We start from the raw sequence: 19,109 nt of genomic DNA, 5'->3' as shown, positions 1-19,109 counted from the left end.
GAAGGTGATGAAACAGTACAATACAGAGATAAGAAAAAAATGCTATTTTTTTTCACTCCTCCTGTAATTTTTCTTGCTCGTTCTCTAAGATCACAAAGCTAATGCAAATAACCTGCTTGTGCAAATTCCAGGGAGGAATGCATGCTCTTTGCATACGCTTATGCCATGCTTTATACGATGTGTTCCATCCACAAACTGTAAAAAAGAACCTACACGGCAAAAAAAGTATGGCTGCAAAGCAGACAGAGGCAGATGTTTCAGATGCAGCAAGGATGGTGTCACCCAGGAGCACAGGGCACCACCTGAGCTGCGGCCCGTGCCAGCAAGGGCAGCGCTGCTGTCACAGGACCGGGTTTCATGCCTTGGCTGGTTGCAGCTGCAGACTTTACTCCCTTTCTCCCTTCTATTTTCCACCCCTCTCACTTCTCTTCTGCAACGCCAGCTCTGCATACAGAAGAACCTGTAGCACTGCTTCAGGAGAGTTAAACTGCTTTCATAGCAGAAACAGATACTGTAAACTCACACAGCTGGGCCACAAAGCATATGCATTTTGCTCTCAGATCAGATAGGTAGAAACCTTGTCGTGTTCAAAGGAGTCTTGTTGCCTGAGCTTCTTTGCTTCTCAGCCTCATAAACACTCAAAAGTACGGTATTTAGCGTCATTGGTACAAATTGTCTTCAGCTGCCTTTGAGAAATAAATTGCTTTAATGAAAATCACCAGTATTTTTTGGCTAGAGAACAATTTTCTGGAAAATGAAACGAGGTTGCTCTCGTTGCTGAATGGAAAGATTTGTGTCCCACTCCCAGCGCTCCACTGGAGAGATGGTCTGTTTCATTTTCCGTGACTGGAGCAATGACTGACCTACTGTAGGTACCGGAGACATGGGAGGAGAATCTGAGACTACATTATCTGCCCGAGCCCGTGGGGATTTTGAATTGCTCGCCTTCAGAATGGTGTCGTTTTAAGTAGGTTTCCATAGGGAGATGGAAAGTATATTCACGTACAGCAACATTTAGGAGGCCAAAGGGCTGTCCCTCATACGGTTGTGAGCATTCTGGCCTCAGTCCAACACATTTTTAAAGTCCATGCTTTTAAGCATGTTGGCGTCTGCATAACTCGCGTTTTTAATGTACAGACCCAAATGCTGTGCGGGATCTGAACTCGAGCGGGATAGCGCTGGCAGTTTCCAGAGAGGCAGAATCATGACGTGTCGATATGTAAAACAGGCACGTAGGAACGTCTGGTGTGGTGTATGTGGGGCTTTGTAGTACGTGCTGGTGTGCAGCTAGGTGTGTATTTGTGCAGCGAGATGACGGAGTGGGATGGGGAAAGGCTCGGCCGGTACGGACTGCACGGGCGCATCACGCGTGAGAGTTCAGTGGAGTGAGTTTGCGCCGCTGTTTGCTTCCAGATTACAGGTTGTGTATGATCTTCTTTAAAAGGCTGGATTCAGCACAGGTCTTTATCCACCAACACTTTCTCTGCATTGGTCAGGCTCAGCCTAAGGCAATATAGTTAGCTTAGAATAGTGATAAACCAGCACTAGCCCTAAGTCTCATAAATCCAACCTAAATTGAAGCAGAACATAGGACGTGTTATCAGCATTTTCAAAGAGGGAAGAAATTCGTATGTGAATACATGAATATAGATGTAGGAGACAAATTTTAAGGATTTAGTCTGTGGCTATTATGTATGTATGTTTGCATTATAGAAGCGTTTGTGTGAACAATAAGGATGTTTGGGTATAGGGTGTGTTTGCTTGTATTTTTTGTTCGGATGTTGGCAAATTTAAGAAGATAATAGAATCACAGAATCATTAGGTTTGGAAAAGACCTCTAGGATCATCAAGTCCAACCGCCAACCCAACACCCCCATGGCTCATAAACCATGTCCCCAAGTGCCACGTCTACACGGTTTTTGGACACCTCCAGGGATGGTGACTCCACCTCTAACATAAACAAACCAGTGAGCTCTGAATCTCACACAGAGTTGTTTCCTGCAGGTTTGTAGCCATGTTTGTTGTGAGCCCCTAAGGAAGAGTTTCCTGATGTTGGAGCACTAATAAGATCTCTGTCACGCAGGTACTCGGTACCTGTATATGAGCCCGTGCAGCTGCTTCTCTCGCCATCGAGGCTGCAGTGTCTCTCCTCTTTCCCCAGCAGTTTCCTTTAGATTGGTAGGAACTCTTTAAAACTCATCCCTCCCGCTTGTCAAATCTAGTGACAATTTTGGGTGACAGGTTCAAAGGTGTTTGGGGGCTGGAGAGAGAGGAGCAAAGAGACCACAGGCCACATGATTGCATAAGCATGGTTCCCACAGGAAAAAAGTCTTGAATTCCTGCATAAAATTCTTTTCTTGAAAAGGCCATTTTTCAGGCCGAAAAGGCTGTCATGTGAAAAATATTGACCAGTTTCAGTAAACCCTTCTTTTCAGTAGGTCAGGAAGGCCCCTTGCTCACAGCAAAGGTTATAAACCCTCCAGTCTCAGCCCTGTCAGAGAAAAAGCGGTTGCAGCTTTATGCCCTCTTAATTGTTTGTACATGCTAAAACAGTTGCCGATGATATTTGTGTGCCTGGTGATGAAATATCCCATTTTTAGCTCTGTAGCAGAAAAAGGGGAGGCTTTTTTGGTGCTTCTCTTGTTGTGACTGTGTGGCCAAACGAGGGATTTATGATTTCAGGAGAGACAGTAGCTAGCGCTCTTGGATTTTTCTTTTTTTCTTTCTTTTTTTTAATTGTTTTCCTTTGAAATTCCAGAGTTAGTGTTTTGTCTGCTTTCTCCCTGACCCTCTTCGGAGGCAGGCGTGTGTTTTTTCACCAGAAAAACTGGAAACAAAGAATCGTTGTCTTTAAGCTGTAGCAGGCAGGAAACCCAACTCACAAGGGATCACCCTGAGCCAGCGCTGTCCCAGAGTAGACTCCAGTTCTCTGAATTCAACCTGACAGCTTGTCTGGAGCACTTTCTAAGTAACCATTATCCTTCCTTTTCTCCCAGCAAAAGAGCTATTATTTTTTTGCCTAGGGTGCACTGCAAGCAATGTTATTGCACATGTGGGGGGGGTTTACACGTTTGGTGGGGTGCAGTCCCTCCCGTGAAAAGCTCTTGGAAGCGCTTTGGCCGTTTCCTAAGACAAGAGTCAATTTGTTTCTTGATAATGAGTTAAATGGGTAAAATGCTATAAAAATGCTAGCTGCAATGTCTGCGCATGTGTGTCTTCCCTTCCCTTTTCTCTTATGCGTGTATTGCTGCGTCTAGCTTTTTTTCTCCATGAATACGTGTTTCTTTTTCTTTTACTTCTGCATTTGTGTATTTTTCAATAAGTGCAAAATTGCAAGCGCGGTAACTGTTTGGTTTTAGCCCCCTGTGTGCCTGGGAGGGGGTAAAATACGCACGGTGCTGTTTGCATATTTGTGCACACTCGTATACGTGTTTTGGATGAATGTGTATATACGTGCACGAAGGGTGCTCAGGAACACGCCTTTCAGAATATGCGGTTGGGTGTCTGTGTTTTTGCTCGGTAGCATGCTTCTCTGCGTGTGGCGGTTCGTGTCTGCAGCCCTGCGTAGCTCAGCGACATGTATGTTGCCTGGAAAGTGACTGGCTGGCTCTGGGAGGGATTCTCAGGACACATGTTTCAGCCTTCATGCACTGTGCATTGGGACTTCTGCTGCTGGTATTAAAAAAAGCAACAACAACAACAACAAAAAATTCTCATTACTTCCTCCTTTTCTTCATAATGTGTCTTTGTAAGCATTGCATGGGGTAACTCAGACGCGAATCAGGAAGTTCCACCACTGCATGGCCCTGGGATGTTTTTCTAGCCACACTCACACAACTGGGGGCTTTCGCCTATGGCCCAAAGCAAACAGGGAGTGACTCCAAATTTTGGAGGTCAGAGCCCTCCTCCGAGTGGGGAAGCAGAGTTCTGGGCTCTAGAGCCGTGGTGTGTTGGAGCTCCTTCGTGTTGCCCTGCCAGGCCAAGTCTAATGAGGGAGAGGGGTCACAGATCTCAGGCTGGAGTGACCTGCTTTGGAAGGGCCCAGGACTACCCTGAGCACACCCTGTCTGTGCAAGCTGAATGAGGCCCCTTTGAATATCCTGAATCCTAGTTGTGTGCATGAGTTAAGTTAGGCTCCAGATCCTGTCTGATGCTGGATACAAGTGGGCTTAGCCATGGTACTTTAATCCAACACCAGATCTAGAATAGGAGTTAAATCGGAAATGTTTGATTGCTCTCATTTTTATTTCCACAAGGATAATGATGCCTAACCAGGCTCTCAGCTGCTTTCAGAGATTTCTCTCGTTGCTCTGCAACACATTTCTTATGTAAATCCAGCAGTCCATCCCTTCTCACTTCGTTTGGGTTGGTCAAAAACCCAGTGTTGCCCCAAGCCTGGATTTTACCCTTTGTGTCGGTTCCTCATCTGTACACCAGGTTAACAGCAACGTAGAGACGTTTGACAATTTATTTTTTTTAAATTGTGAAATAATCAAATAGTCTGATAATGTAGAGTAGAAGTTATTCTGAAATTATTCTGCATTCAGCTACTTGCTTCCTCTTAGTGGAGAGAATTAGAATTACGTAATTCCACTTATGGTGCCTGTGCTGGTGATTCCTTAGCGCAAGGAGCAGGACATTGTGGTCTTGAAGTAGAAACGAATGAGTTTGGTGCTTGAAGGCTGGAAAGTCTTATGTAATCATGAGAACAGTCATAGTAACACTGGCTGTGAACGACATACAGCATGACATATGGCATACATGTTAAGCAACTGTTTTAATTAGCAGAAATAATACATTGAAAAGTAATTTATTGCAAAACGAATGAGAGTGTGGGTGAGATTTTCAGGTCCCAGTGTACACAGTTAGGACACCCCTGTAACTCATACCTAGGTGTATGCCATAGGGCTAAACGTTAAGGGAAGCCAATTGCTGATTTTCATTAACCACCTCCTGCAGCAGTTTGAAAAGGCCAGAGGACTCCTCGTACTCTGCTCTGCTTTCTAGTCCTGTTCTACCATCTCTGCCACACACTGTCAAACCTCCTGCAGGCAGATGACAGCATCCAGAGCCTTCACAGCTCAGGGATAAGAACTGCTGTATCTAAGCAAATGTCTTGCTGCTGACAGTGTAAGATTTTGCACCATCATACTGAGCATTTAGTACATACACTTGGAGCCACAGTGGGCCAGGGAAGAACCTTAGCGACTCTACAACCTTTATGTTTGCTGCCACCATTTAAAACAACGCCTCTAATGTTTCTAGGAGGAGTTGGAGGTGTTTTTGGCTTCCTTGCCCCTCCTGAAACCCACAGTCTAGGTTTCTTCTCTCCAACTGGCTTTAAACACAACCCCACCTCTTCAATGCGATCTCCAGGAGGTTAAATGACGGGAGTGTGAGGGCTGGACACTAAGGCGCTTGGCAGGCCCTGCTTACATGTTTGGTTTACAGCAGTAGTGTTTTTTGTTCCCATGCGCCTACTTTGGGACTTTTCCAAGATACCAGAATAGTGCCAGTCCTAGCCACCACACACAGCCTCGCTTCGGGAGGAAAAGCGGTGAGGTCCTGTGCCCTCCTTTCTCCCTCTCCCTGTAAAGTAGTTGCCGCAAAATAGACCCCAAGTGACCACTTAGATTAATCACAAGTCTGGATCCCCTAGGACACCTGATTCTGCTTTCCCCATTTAGAGAAGCTAATTTAAATTCCAGCCACCAAACCAGGATCCTTTCTCGAAGCAGAAGGACTCTGTGTTCTGCATGGACAATCCCGTGGATCCCATAGCCCACTTCAGATTTGCAGCCTTCTCCTTCCCCTGATTTGCTTCATTGAAATCTGTAAGGCCAAGTCCTGCCTGGAAACGTAGTGTCCGTGCTCCCTAACCAAATAAGGTGGGGTATAAAGGAGCAGCTCCTTCTCTATTTCAGGTTTGGGGTTTTTTCTGTCATGTGAACTGGGGTCATTGGACATTTTTTTGTGAAGCACCCCAAGATGCCGAGGTAAGGAATCCAACAGAAGATGGCTAAATGACTACAGTCGCTGCCATTGTTATTACCCAGCTGAGTCAGCAAGTAAGGCTCGGTCAGAGCCTGCCAGTATGCTTCAAGGGGAAATGGAGGTAGTGTTAGTAAGTGGTCAGACAATTCACTGAGACTTGGGAAACTTACCTTTATTTTCTTCCTGGCTCTGCCCCCATGACTTAGGACAAGCCACTTCCCATTCTTTGGCTTCCTAATCCTCTTGGAGGTATCAGCAACATTAGGCAGAGGCTGGTGAGCTCTTCCTATGGTTTAGCACCTACCATGCTGGGGAATCTAGACACCCCCAGGAGTTTGCTGCACGTGTGTTTCCCCAGACATCTTCTGCAACAGTTAACCCAGGCATAGCACTGCCCACGGATCTGTTCAGACCAGTCATTCCACACCTTGACCGTGAGACCCAGCAGTTCATAAAGCAGACAGTGCCTGGCTGGAAGAGAGGTGCCGCTGCTGCCAGTGATGCCATGAATATGACAAATAAGCCATGCTATTCCTTCCCAGCCTTGCCTGCAATTAAGGGCACTATGCCTGCATAGACAGCATTTCAAACAAGATTCCCCTATCGTGCCTATAAAGCATTTATTCCTTAAATGACCCAGCCCCACTGTACCCATCCTAGAACAAAACGGCCTGAAAAATGAGGATATTACAGGCCCAGTGCCTATTGTTCTCCTGGAAAGCCTTATCAAGGCTGGTAGCACAAAATAGTGCCTGAATCTGGTTCGATTGACAAAGCTCCTACAGAGAGAGCAGCATGAAGGGGCTGTCAGCACTCACCGAGCAGCGCAGGAAGCATAGGGACTGTGAACCTATTGTTCAGCTCAAATCCCCCCCACTCGCTTCTCCCCTCTGTCTCAAGCTTTCAGATTTATAAAAAATCATTTTTTAAAAAGAATTTAAAGAACTTCTTAAAGCTTATCAGAGAGGCTTTGCTCTCTAATACATCATATCTTAAACACAGATCCCTAATGGCTTGTTCATTGGACTGCATTCAAACTGAGAGGACTGCTAGGCATCTAGGATGGTCTTTGCTGTGGTGTGGAAATCTGCTTGGGGATTTTAAGCCCGGTTTCCTAGGGAAATGAGTCTGTGTGCCTGTCCATCTGTCCCTAGCCCACAGCAATATTTGAGCCTATTAGTCTGTTTAGACTAAATATGATCCAGAGGTATGGGGCACAGGAGCAAAGTAGCACTCAAGCTGTGAGATGGGGGGGAGGGAAGGTCTGTAAATGTGCATGGTGGGTCAGCGGAGCCTGCCTTATCTTCCCGACTGCAGTGCTGTACCTCCTACACTTACACAGCACAACGTGCAGCCGTTCTCCTCCGGGTCCCACAATCTCAACCTGCGCATCCCTGGGACACACTCCTCAGTTTCTTCCCCACATCAAGCCCTTCCTTTGTTGCACCCAACAGCCTGACAAGAAGAAACTGCGAAGGTCTGGATAATTTAGCTCATCTCTACCTAATGCCTGGTCCTGATCTTGCCATGTTCTAAGCCTTTTCTCAGCCTTCTGCACAGCCTAAGCAGGCTGTTTCACTACTGGATTATTTCTGATTTACATCTAATTCCAGAGGAATGAATAGATTTTGAAAGAAGAGTCGCAGAGCAGAGGATGAGAACTTCCAAATGACACAGAGGGTAGTGAGGTAGGAGCTGAGGGAGATTTGGGGTGAGAAAGTATAGACCAAGGTTAGAAAGGGTCCAGAGTCCAATGTTATGCAGTCTGTTCCACGCAGCCTGATTTCTGGGAAAGCCACTTCTGGAAAAGGCAGCTAAAGCCTGAGGAAAGTGCATTTATCCATGTAAATAAATAAAATTATATTTAACCTTCTTCCCAGGCGTGCTGTGAGTGTGAATGTTTGCAAAGCTGTGAGATCCTTAGTTGAAAGGTGCTGTGAAAGTGCAAAGCATTATTAATATCCTTTACCTTACTCATAATAGAGTATGCATTCATTCTGGGGAATTTCTGGACACAAACCAGACAGCTGCAGAATGACATTTCTTGAAAGCATCTATGATTTATTTTCTGCTCTTTAATTCCATTTTGTATTGAACACACATTTGTCATAGGCCTGTTGTTCCACTGGGCCTTTTAAGACTAAAGCAGACTTGGGGACCTGATCCTTTGCTGGTATAAATTTGCCCCTAACTTCACTGTAGCGATTTGCTGATTTACACCACAAAACGACCCCAGTCCAAGTCTTTTAATTGAATTTCCATCGTGCGGCAAGTTTTGGTGTAAAATCCAAGTGGTTTTAATGACAGATAAGACTATCCCTATAACTAACCGTCTGGCTGGAGTTCTGTAGGATCTCTTCGAGCCACTGGGCGTCAGGTCCTGGGAACGATATTGTTTTTGCAGAAACTCGAGTCTCTGGATAGGTTCCCTGGCTCTGCCTTTTCCATTTTGTTTTAAACACATTCAGCTTTAGAGTCTGGGCCTGGAAGCTGGGAGGGCTGGTGCGGTTCTTTCACGTTGCACGGATTTTTGTGAAAACAAAACAAAAATAGCTTAGTGGATTTGGATTTTTTTTTTGAGAGGGAGAGAAAGAGTTGGAAACTTGCACTAGCTGAGTGAACATGTTTCAATAGCAACGCCTGTATTGCTAACTATCATACTTAACCCTTCTCAACATCGCAAAGTCACGCTCAGAGCTAAGCCTCATCCTAATACCACAAGCATGGCTATATATGCCAATATTTTACTCCATAATGCATACTGTATAGGGAAAGCTGAGGTAAAGGGGCTCATCTGAGGTGCACTAAACCTGGACTAAACCTGGGCTGAGCCACCTGCACACCATCCTTCCAAGCTGACATTTTACATCTTAAAGCGTATGCTACGAGGAAGCCCATTCAGAGAGGTTTTGAACGATTATTTTGACCAGACTTTGCCAAACTTACCTGGAGAACCAAGACCTGATCCTGTAAAGCCGCAGCAGCCATAGCAATACACACCTGGTCAGCACATCTGATTGTAACAGTGTCACTTATTGGTTAAAAAAACCCTCAGGAGATGATTTTTTTGCTCTTTCTGTGACACTGTGAGCAAAGCAGGCTCCTCCTCTGTGACAAAGCTTCTCCATCTGGAGGAGGAGGAGGATCATCTATCCAGATGATGGCCTATTTGTTTACTGAAAACATGCTGATGGGTCTGAATCAACCAGCCCGTTCGTAGCAGTTGGTTCACTTCGGTCAATTATCTGACCCAAAAGAATCCCAGAAAATTGAAAATTTTCAATGAGTTCTGCTACTTTTTGGAAAGGAATTTTTCCCCCAATTTGGAAAGGAGTTTTTTCCCCAATTTGAAAGAATACTTCTGTTGGAAAATTAATTGCTACCTTTCTTTTTTTAACAGGATCGCGATGTAAGTGACATTTCCATTAAAATTACGTAATGGCAAGACCGTTTCTGACTGAGTTAACCAAAATGTACATTAGCATTTCAATCGGTGGAAATTTCTGAGGTTTTGCCTTTCTCTCTCAACGCAGAACTCTTATGTTTTTTAGAAAATATTTCCCAAAACATTGCTCTAATAGTTCTAGTTGTAATACTTCTGAAGGATACCCCAGGGGAGAAATGAAAGCCAGAGACTGGCTGCAAAGAGGACATGGGAAAAGCCAGTGGTTGCTTCATACCTCATCTCTGCTCTCCTGATTTCAGTCACTGGGTGCTCTCAGATGAAGTTAGGATTTGCACGATGGGTTTCCAGCAAGGAAAAATGCCATCCATGCAAACAACATCTTATTTACAACAATGACAGCTGCTGAGGCCTGAGCTTGGGGACGGAGTTCCCCAGCAGCACCAGGCTGCAAGCCAGTTTCCAGCCCTGCTGCCCCTTGCCCAGCCATGGGAGTGGGGACAGGGCTCCCTTCTGGGGACAGCATGGCCGGGGCTGCCGCCTCCCGCTTTCAGAGATGTCCCGTCACACTCTTTGTACCGGGCTGAAACCGTAGCGGTTTGTTTTTCAGTCTGATCTATTTGCAGTGGGGTTTGTGGTTTCTAGTAAAAGGGAAAAAACAAATAAGTAAAATAAAAATAAAAACAGGCAGATTACATGAGGTCTATTTTCCCCCATTCCCCTCTCTTCCCTCCTCCTCTCTCTCTCCCTCTCTTCCCCTCCCCTTCCCTCTCCTGTCCCTTCTCTGTTTTCCTTTTCATGCCAATAACTAGAAGGCTGTAATTTCAAAGCTGCAGCGGCTTTCCCAGCGCCGGGAGGAATGTGCAAGTGCCTGGGATGTTTCCACAGGGAGCTGCGCAGCCCCGCTGCGCTGTGCAGCCCAACGGGGCACGGGGCAGCGCTCGCTCCATCCAGCAGCATCGGCAGAGGAGCATTTTGAATTTCACTTGAGAAGATGCTTTTTCCCCTTTCTCCCTCCTTAAAATAGCTTCCTTATTGTGCACGTCAAGTCCGTGGCCTCCCTGGTTTTTAAAGTCGCCATTTATTTTCTGTGAAATAACAAAAAGGTTCACCTCATCCTCCTTTTCTGGCTGTGGTCTTCTGTCATCTTGGGATAAGAGAACGGGGGTCTCCTTTTGGATGGGATGCGTCGCACTCTAAACCCCATAACGGAGTGCAATGACTACCCTCCACGATCAGAACGCGCCAGGCCTGAACATCGCCCAAAGAGCCAGTCCCAACCGCTTTATTTACGGCCTGTTGCCTTTGTGAGAGGGCCAAGGGAGCACAGGAGGTATGGGAGAGGAAACAGATCTGCATAATACCAGCTGGGACCAGGACACAAAGCTAGATTCTTGCAAGGATTTTTGGGAAGAGTTGATTTCAAGCCCTCTATGCCTGTTGTCTTTTGTCATTAGATCCCTCCTATGAAGTAGTCAGGAGAACAGGATGGGGCAGTAGTATGAATTCTGGCCTCACCAAAAGTAAGTTGTCCCCATGGGAATCACAAATTCTGCAATGGAAGATCAAAATGAGGCAGTGGGAGAAGACGGGCATGGCTGGCTTGTGCTATGAGTATCACAGGGTGGAAGATTTGGGGATAGTCAGCAAGATAAGAGCTAGAATGGTGTTATGAACAGAAATAAAAATTGATTCAAATATTTTTATTATTGAGTGGTGTATTGAAGAAGACAGAGTGAAGCTGTAATGCTTTCAGGATTTGCTTAAGGGGCTGGGAGCAGATCCTCCGTACAAACACAGACTCCGTGTTAACCACCTGCCTGTAGTCCAGTTTAGATTTTTTAGGGACAGATATAGACAGCTTGGGCAGATTCTGAGAGTTTCTTAGTACTTTTCAGAAAGTGAGATTCCACACAAAATCTAGCAGGCAGATAGGGCCCACACCATGTGAGCCGTACTCACCCAACTGTTCTCCTTTCTTACTGGTGTTATAGAGTCCTTGAATTGACAGTACGCTCTGGGTGAAATTAGACATTTCAGTATGCTCTGGCTCGTTAGAAATATCAGTTCCCTGTCCCTAAAGGCTGTATTTGAGCTAGCCCAACCAGCTGACACCAAGCCACACTCTCCCCTGCTTCCACTGCTGGGGCATATCCCTGTGCAGCAGTGCACGATGGGCCCGTTTTACTCTCAACAAGATACTACTGGGTGCAAATAAAGGTGGCGAAACCTGGCTGTCAGATCATGCTTCCTCTGCTTTGCAGCTTTCTGAGCTCTGCGTACTCGAAATGTGAAGACTGTTCTTTGAGTTAGAGTTTTCTGTTATGAGAAATGATACGAAGAGGAGGAACAGATGATAACGTTTAAGTGATTTATAGAAATGGCTGTGATATTTTCAACAAAATATTTGGTTTGATAAACCCAGAAGTTTTTGCACAAAAAGGTTGCTTTAAAAAAGAGTTTGCATTTCCAAAAATATTGATAAAGATATTGATAAAGATAAAATATTGATAAAGATAAATTGATAAAGATCCAATTTTCTGTTCAAAACATGGATGTAAACTAGAATGGAAGTTAAGTTGCAATAAAATACAGAAAATTAATAAAATGTCTATATAGTTTTTTTCTTGCCTCATCTGCATATTTTAATTTTACAGTGAAAAATTTAATTTCTAGTGAAATCTCTTAATTTTATGGTGCAATTTCAAAAATACCTGCTCTTAGGATGAGAAAACTTTTCCCATCCCAGTCGCTTTTATTCCTGTTCAACGTATCTTGTACTTCCCTTGTTCTCTGTTCATTCCTCCTCTTCTGTTCTAGTACATATCAGACCTTTCTCTGTCTCTACAGGCCCTCCTGTTGCAGGGACGCAAAATGTGAATAAGACAACAGAACAGCAACGGCCCCAGCCAGGTAACTGTTGATTTTATCCCCTCTGCATTTGCTAAGTAATTGGATTTGTACTAGACTGGGTGAATAAATGTGTCAAGCTGCCCCAGCCGTGGGCACAGGAAAAACAGGCAGAGCCGTAGAGGGAAGTCTCAGAATAATGAGTCAACTGTGACCGAGCAGTGACAGCAATTGTTCCAAACCGCTTCTATTTTACTGCGTTGTCCTTCCCCATTCAAAAGAAACATCCTTGTTTCAGCTGAGTCACATGCAGCGCCCAGCATCTGTTGCATCTCCTTTGAAACATCACGACACGGCGTGCAATAGGTCGTGCAGCAGTTCGGGGCACGGTGCTGTTTGTGCTGCAGCGGCGGAGTGTCTGCTCGTTACCTCTTCACCTCTGCTGCAGCGGTGGTCGATGGATGTACCTCCAAACAGAATCAACAGGGCTTCCCTTGCGTCAAAGAAAACCAAATAAGAACAGCAAACCCTATTGGGCAGCAAGCAGTAGTGTTTCCTGCTAGTTTCCCAAGGGGCCTTTGAAAAGCTAAATACCACCTTCTCTGCTTTGCACAGCTGCTTTCTATCCCCTTTTTTTTTTTAGGGGGTTGGTTCTTTTGGCATCGATTCAATCCACGAGCAAATGCTATAGATCCAAATCACCAAAACCAGAGAGAAGCAAAGAAGAAGTATAGAGATTAAGGCTGAGGAGGCCCCACAAAAAGGGAAGGAATTCATTCCTAATAAATGCATTGTGGGGTTTTCAAGAAACACTCAGCCTCATTGGAGCCAGTGACAAAACTGTTACTCTCATTTGTCTAACGCTCTCTTTGCTTCGGGAAGGGAGAGTGGGGTGAACATTTCATTGACCTCAGAGGGAAGCAAGCTCAACTCCTAACAAGTCAATTTGAAAATCTCATCTGCTGTCCAGCTCTTTTTATTAGGAGAAATACATTTGCTCCTGATTTGATAGCATTCTACTATCCCACACTTATTTTTTTCACGTTTCATGTTTTCTAGTTGAGATGTAAGTGTAGGGTACGTCCAAAGAGATCACAGATTTTGAAAGCAGGCAAGCCTGAAACCAATGCCAGAAACACTGTGCCATTTTGGATTCCATAAATAACTGGTGGTTGCTTGCTAAAAAAGAAATAAGGAACACATCAGGTCTGTTCTAGGCCCCAGGAGAAGAGGCAGTAAGAATAAAGGAAGAAAATGAAAAATTGAACAGGTTTCTATAATAAACAATAGTGAACTGTTGTTTCATTTTGATGACGCATTTTTTAAAATAGTTTTTGTTGCATGGTGGTTTTTTTTTCAGATCCCTATCAAATCCTGGGGCCCACTAGTAGCCGTCTTGCCAATCCAGGTGAGTCCATCTTTAAATTTCAGACCACTTATATTAAAGGTGTGAGCTTTCCTTCTGATCTGCTGCCCCAGTCTGCACTGAATGAGTAGCTGTTGTCCTCTCCCACTGGGGTAGGCTGTGAGAGCCACTGACCTTGGTAGCTGCGCTCTCACAAGAGCTTTTGCAAAAATCCTTACAGAAAAGTGAGGAAAGTGATGCAACATCATCTTTGTCAGGACAAAATCACCATCCTGAATGTTCTTACCCAAAACCAGCATTCCCTAAGAAGAGTTTTATAAGGGACTTTAATGCTGGTCTCTCTGATTTGCAGTACAGGTTAGTTTTCCACTGTCTGCTACAGATTAGCTGAAGGGAAGACACAAAACATCTCTGAAAGTCACCGCATAACATCTGTCCCTAGCATGGCATCTGCGGAAACCAGTCCCCGACTTTGGCGAATAAAACCTGGAGTAAATCTTGCTTGAACAAATCAAACTCGTGTACCCTGAATGCCTGTAAGGAACCATCCTCATAAGGCTCTTTACTAGTAGTATAACCACACCGAATAAAGCTAGGAGTCATCTGGTCTGGTAAAGAAATAATCTTATGTAACGCAGATCACCAGCTGGAAAGAAAACTGTAGGTATCCAAAACAATATCCATGGTAAACAGTAAGCAATTGAGAGTTGAAGTATACTGTGTTAACTCTCCAATGAAAAATTTTGCAGACAGTATGCTCGGGAAAAAGCCTGTTTATGAATACCCTGAAGATTTTAAGGCCAAAGGCGACCATTATGAAATCTAATCTGACCTCAAACTCATGAACAGAACAAAGGGTTGACTAACTTGTTTGCTGGGAACAGTTTATCCGTACCTACGTAAGACGTTCTAAGGCTTGAAGGAGCAGTTCCCAGTAAAGATCGAGATAGTCCTTCTGTTTCCTGCCTTTGTCTTTGCTTTTAAGCAGGAAACACAATGTCATTTCCTTTCCTCTTTGGCTTGCTTCTCGCAGGGAGCGGGCAGATCCAACTGTGGCAGTTCCTCCTCGAGTTGCTGTCGGACAGTTCCAACGCCAGCTGTATCACGTGGGAAGGGACCAATGGGGAATTCAAGATGACGGACCCTGATGAAGTGGCACGGCGCTGGGGAGAACGCAAAAGCAAGCCCAACATGAATTATGACAAGCTGAGCCGAGCCCTCCGATACTACTACGATAAGAACATTATGACCAAAGTGCATGGCAAAAGGTATGCCTACAAATTTGACTTTCATGGCATTGCCCAGGCTCTTCAGCCTCACCCCACTGAATCGTCAATGTACAAGTATCCGTCAGATCTCCCCTACATGCCGTCTTACCATGCCCATCAGCAGAAGGTGAACTTTGTACCCCCGCACCCTTCTTCTATGCCTGTCACATCATCCAGTTTCTTTGGAGCAGCCTCACCTTATTGGACCTCCCCTGCAGGAAGCATTTATCCAAACCCCAACGTCCCTCGCCATCCCAATGCCCATGTATCACCACACTTGGGCAGCTATTACTAGATGCTTTTATCTTCAAGTGGCCTTTATCAGTCTCGTTGGACTTTTTCTTTATTTCTGGGATTTCATGGGTTTTTGGGGGCCCTTAATGGATAATTGTGGAATAATTAAAACTGGATATTGGTTATTCCTGGATCAAATCTTTTACCTTTGTAAGTTTGCCTCTTTTGTCTTGAACTGAGAGTTGGATGCTTCTTTGGGCCAGTACTCTGCATTTTCCTTGGGTTTTAACGCTTATGTCCTCTGTAGAAATTGACTATGAAGATTATTCACCGTTACCTGGAATGATTCTTAGCTTTCTGATGAGAGAAATTTTTAAGGATTCAAAGGCTTTTGACAAGACATAGATCCAACTGTGGGTCGTAGGAAAAGATGACTGCGTGGGGTTTTTTCCCGGTGTGGAGAGGGTAGGCAATTTGACCATAAAGTGGAGGACGCTGGGCTGCAGGGGACCGCAACTGGAATCTTAGCTTTAAGGCAGATGAGGATTTTCACCCAACTGGAAATTAAATATATATATATTCATATATATATATGTGTGCATGTATATTTTAAGAAGTAAAGGGCATTGAAGGAACTTTTCTAGAGTGTACAACTTCATTAGACTGTGTATTAACTCCAGAAACATCAGAAACCAGAACAAGAAGTAACCTAATGTCAAGCACAGACATTCCTTGAAAGCAAAAGTGAAGTAAAATAAATGACAGCAGGCCCCTGAGCTCTGCCAGAGTCTTAGGGATCGCTCAATGCTACCGATTCGCGAACGCTGTGCGTTTGTCAGACCGTCATCCAAAGTGGTCAACAGATCAGAAGGCAGATTACTGTATAAATTATGCAGAGTTATTTTTCCCTATATCTCACAGTTTTAAAAGAAAGAGTAACTAAAACGAGTTGACCTCGGTCACAAATGCAGGTTTGTTTTTTACTATCAGCTCAGCTGTTTGTGGGTTTTTTTCTCTTGGTTTTTTTTTTTAACGTAATTTGTACATCTTTCCAATCTGTACATTTGGGCTGTAGCTTTGTACTTTTTGCTAAAAAAATAATTAAAAAATAAGACATGAGTAATGTATCTGTTGGAGGTAGCCTTGGTCCTGCAACTGGATCCGTAATTGACCCCCGAAGTATCCAGAAACCTTCCAGTTTTCCCTGGGTTTGTCTAGAGTAGTTTTTTGTTGTATTAGCCTGTCAGAGTTGTCTGCAAATTAACTCCACTTAGCTAATATGTTTGCATTGAAGCTGATTGAAAACATACACCAGCATTTTAAAGCAACTGTTTAAATATTTTGTGATTATTTTCCACCAAAATCGTGAACTTTGGAAAGATCTTAACCACTTCATAGAGAAAATCATCAAATGCTTCTCACAACGTGTTTTCAAAAACTTTCGCTAGGGGTTTTCATTTGAATTTTCAACATTCAAAAATTCTCAGCCATCTCTAATTTTGCACATGTTAATTTGATGATCCACAAGTGGCGGTTTGGTGCCATAAACAGAAGGGTAAACCACAAGCATTTGTGTTTTAGAACAGATGTCTGGGTGGGGGTGTGTGTGAGACTTACATGTACAACCTATTAGCTAACTTGTATTAACCGGCAACCAATTAACAGGATCACAAATATCTAGTCTAGACATAACCTCTGGGACTCCGTGTGGGTGCAAGATTTGGTCCATGTGCATCCGACTGCAGGATGAGAGCCTGAAACCAGAACATTATAGTCTGCAAGTAACTTTAAACAGAAGCACTGATGCCATTATTTAACGAAATGGAAAAATAAGATCAAGCTAATCAGTTTAGGTCTTAGTGCTTTCGGGTTGTTTATAAGTAACATTACTGCAATAATCGCAAAATTTAATGATGAAGAAATTACCCATGGAAGTAGGGCTTTTCTTACTATATATATGCAATGTACTTTTTGGATATTAAAATATATATAATTTTGCAAGTAACCTTGTTTTTTTTAAAAAAATGTATTAAGCGTTATGATGAAACTCTTGTATGAACAGGACGTTGTAAAAAAATGTGACCAAATAAATGGTGGTTTTCTTCTCAAGGCATCATATTGTCCCACTCTCTCCCTCCCCTCTCATACCTGCAGATAAAGCATGAACTTTGCCTCTAAATTAACGTCAGCTAAAAAGGAAAACAAAGCAGCTCCATAGTAGTGGCAAACATAGACCTTATCACCATAAAAAAATATCAATCTCTTATACAAGAGAATTTGTGTCTCTGGAGCCGGTGCTTATCAGACCTGATTTAGTTATTGAAGTGTCGAAATCAGAAACCTGGGCTCCATCTTTTGTCCATGGAGAGAGAGAGAGAGAGTCTGAGAAAGTGGTAGAGTAGCCAAAGCTTGAGGAGGCGAAGTGTCTGGCACGAGGACGGTGGCAGAGCTGGGAGCAGACCCCTGCCCGGTGCCCCAGAGATGGGTCACAGCGCCGCGCTGAGTGCCAGGACACGCAGCCTCCCTGCGAGAGCCATCACTGACCTAACAGATGTCTCCGCCTGTTTGCTCTTTAGGGTACTCGAGAAGTCACTGGCAGAATATATATGTGCAATGCTGTCTGTATTACCAGCCTGCCTGCCTGCTCATGTTTCTCACCTATCCCCAAGCCCCAGGGAAAGCCAGTGCTCCAAAGCATTCCTGAGATGGAGTAAGAGGCTGCAAAAACAAGCACTGCCAAGGAATCTTCTGATTGTGTATAAAGGTCAGGCAAAGGCACTTCCTGTATTTTTGCAGACACACGGTGGTCCTGAGAGATAGCTTGATCTTTCTGCCGATGTGATAAACCCTTAGAAATACATAACTGCACAAGTACACCATTTCCTTCCTCCGCACACAACCTTTTGTTGCTAAGCTTCTAGTACAATAGCTTTCACCAGCTTGATTAGCAAGCCTGGGCTCTGAAAATAAGCGATGTTAGCGTGTTCAACCACTTCAGAGCTGTTCCCTTTGTGTATTCAACCATAGTTACTCGATTTGGTCATAAGAGTGAGTGTTTTGTTGCTTATCTCTATTGTTTTTCACTTTAGGGCAATCCAGATTCATTCTGGCTATGCATCATCCGTAGAAATATCAAGTATTTTCTTTTAATACAGTGTGCCGGCCCAGCCGCCAGTAGTAGCAAAAGCTGAAGACTGAGATTGCACAAAAACATCTAAAGGCAGAATCTGAAGGTTATCAGAGTGCAAAGATGTCTTTGAGAGCAAAATTTGGCCAGCAGGATCCTTGGTGAAAAAAAGGCTTTTGAAAACAACCAACAATTTAAGAAGCATCGGTTTCTGCTGCCCACCTCACAACATCTTAAAAGAGCCCAGATTGAGATGGAAGGTGATCAGCAGCATCCACAGCTCAGGTCCTTTCAGCCTTTCTCTCTTCAGGGTACTTGCTGATATTAACCTTTGCTAGTATTTGCTAATATTTAGCTTTAGACAGGATTTGCCGCCTGCTGCAGGCCGCATTCCCACAGAATAAAGAGATCTTGGAGTAAAGGGATCTCACGCCAGTGTGCCAGACAGCCTCAGACTGGCAGGCCACTTCCCAGGCACCTTTCAGCATTTTCATAAGATCTTAATGGTTTACGTTCCTCAGATAAAGAACAAGAAATAACATACAGATCGGAGTAGGCCATTTGCACCCCCCAATATAAGCCTGACTTTGCCATGTTGGAAGCTCTCGGGGTGATAACAGGGATATCTCCCATCCCAGCACAAGTTTCTGGGACACACTGAGAGAAAATAAACAAGGAATTTGACAGTACTAATGCTACTTTTTGCTTTTCCCAGGAGGACAAGGCAGACGGAATTCAAGTATTTCAGGCTTAAATCAGGAAGTTTACCAAACAGATGGTTGGGGTCACATGGTTGTGAGCTGTGAGTCAACAGGGACAGCAGAAAATCTTCTCTGCATTGAAGTTCAGAATTCAAACCTCACCAGG

General features: G+C 44.2%; 1 protein-coding gene across 4 annotated transcripts in view; it reads left to right on the top strand.

Moving 5' to 3' along the window:
- FLI1 (Fli-1 proto-oncogene, ETS transcription factor) overlaps nucleotides 1-17,228 on the top strand; it is a 91,326-nt gene extending 74,098 nt beyond the window's left edge. For all 4 annotated transcript variants that reach the window (XM_075116071.1, XM_075116070.1, XM_075116073.1 and 1 more), the window contains 3 exons: nucleotides 12,248-12,310; nucleotides 13,608-13,655; nucleotides 14,647-17,228. In XM_075116071.1, the coding sequence (XP_074972172.1) occupies nucleotides 12,248-12,310; nucleotides 13,608-13,655; nucleotides 14,647-15,176 (641 nt within the window). In that variant the 3' untranslated portion in view covers nucleotides 15,177-17,228. The remainder of the gene's footprint in view (nucleotides 1-12,247; nucleotides 12,311-13,607; nucleotides 13,656-14,646) is intronic.
- Nucleotides 17,229-19,109: the final 1,881 nt, after the last annotated feature.

The sequence above is a fragment of the Phalacrocorax aristotelis genome, chromosome 22 (assembly GCF_949628215.1).
Source record: "Phalacrocorax aristotelis chromosome 22, bGulAri2.1, whole genome shotgun sequence".
In the NCBI taxonomy this organism is placed as follows: Eukaryota; Metazoa; Chordata; class Aves; order Suliformes; family Phalacrocoracidae; genus Phalacrocorax; species Phalacrocorax aristotelis.
Note: the sequence above shows the minus strand (reverse complement) of the source record. Positions and strands in the feature narration are given on the sequence as shown.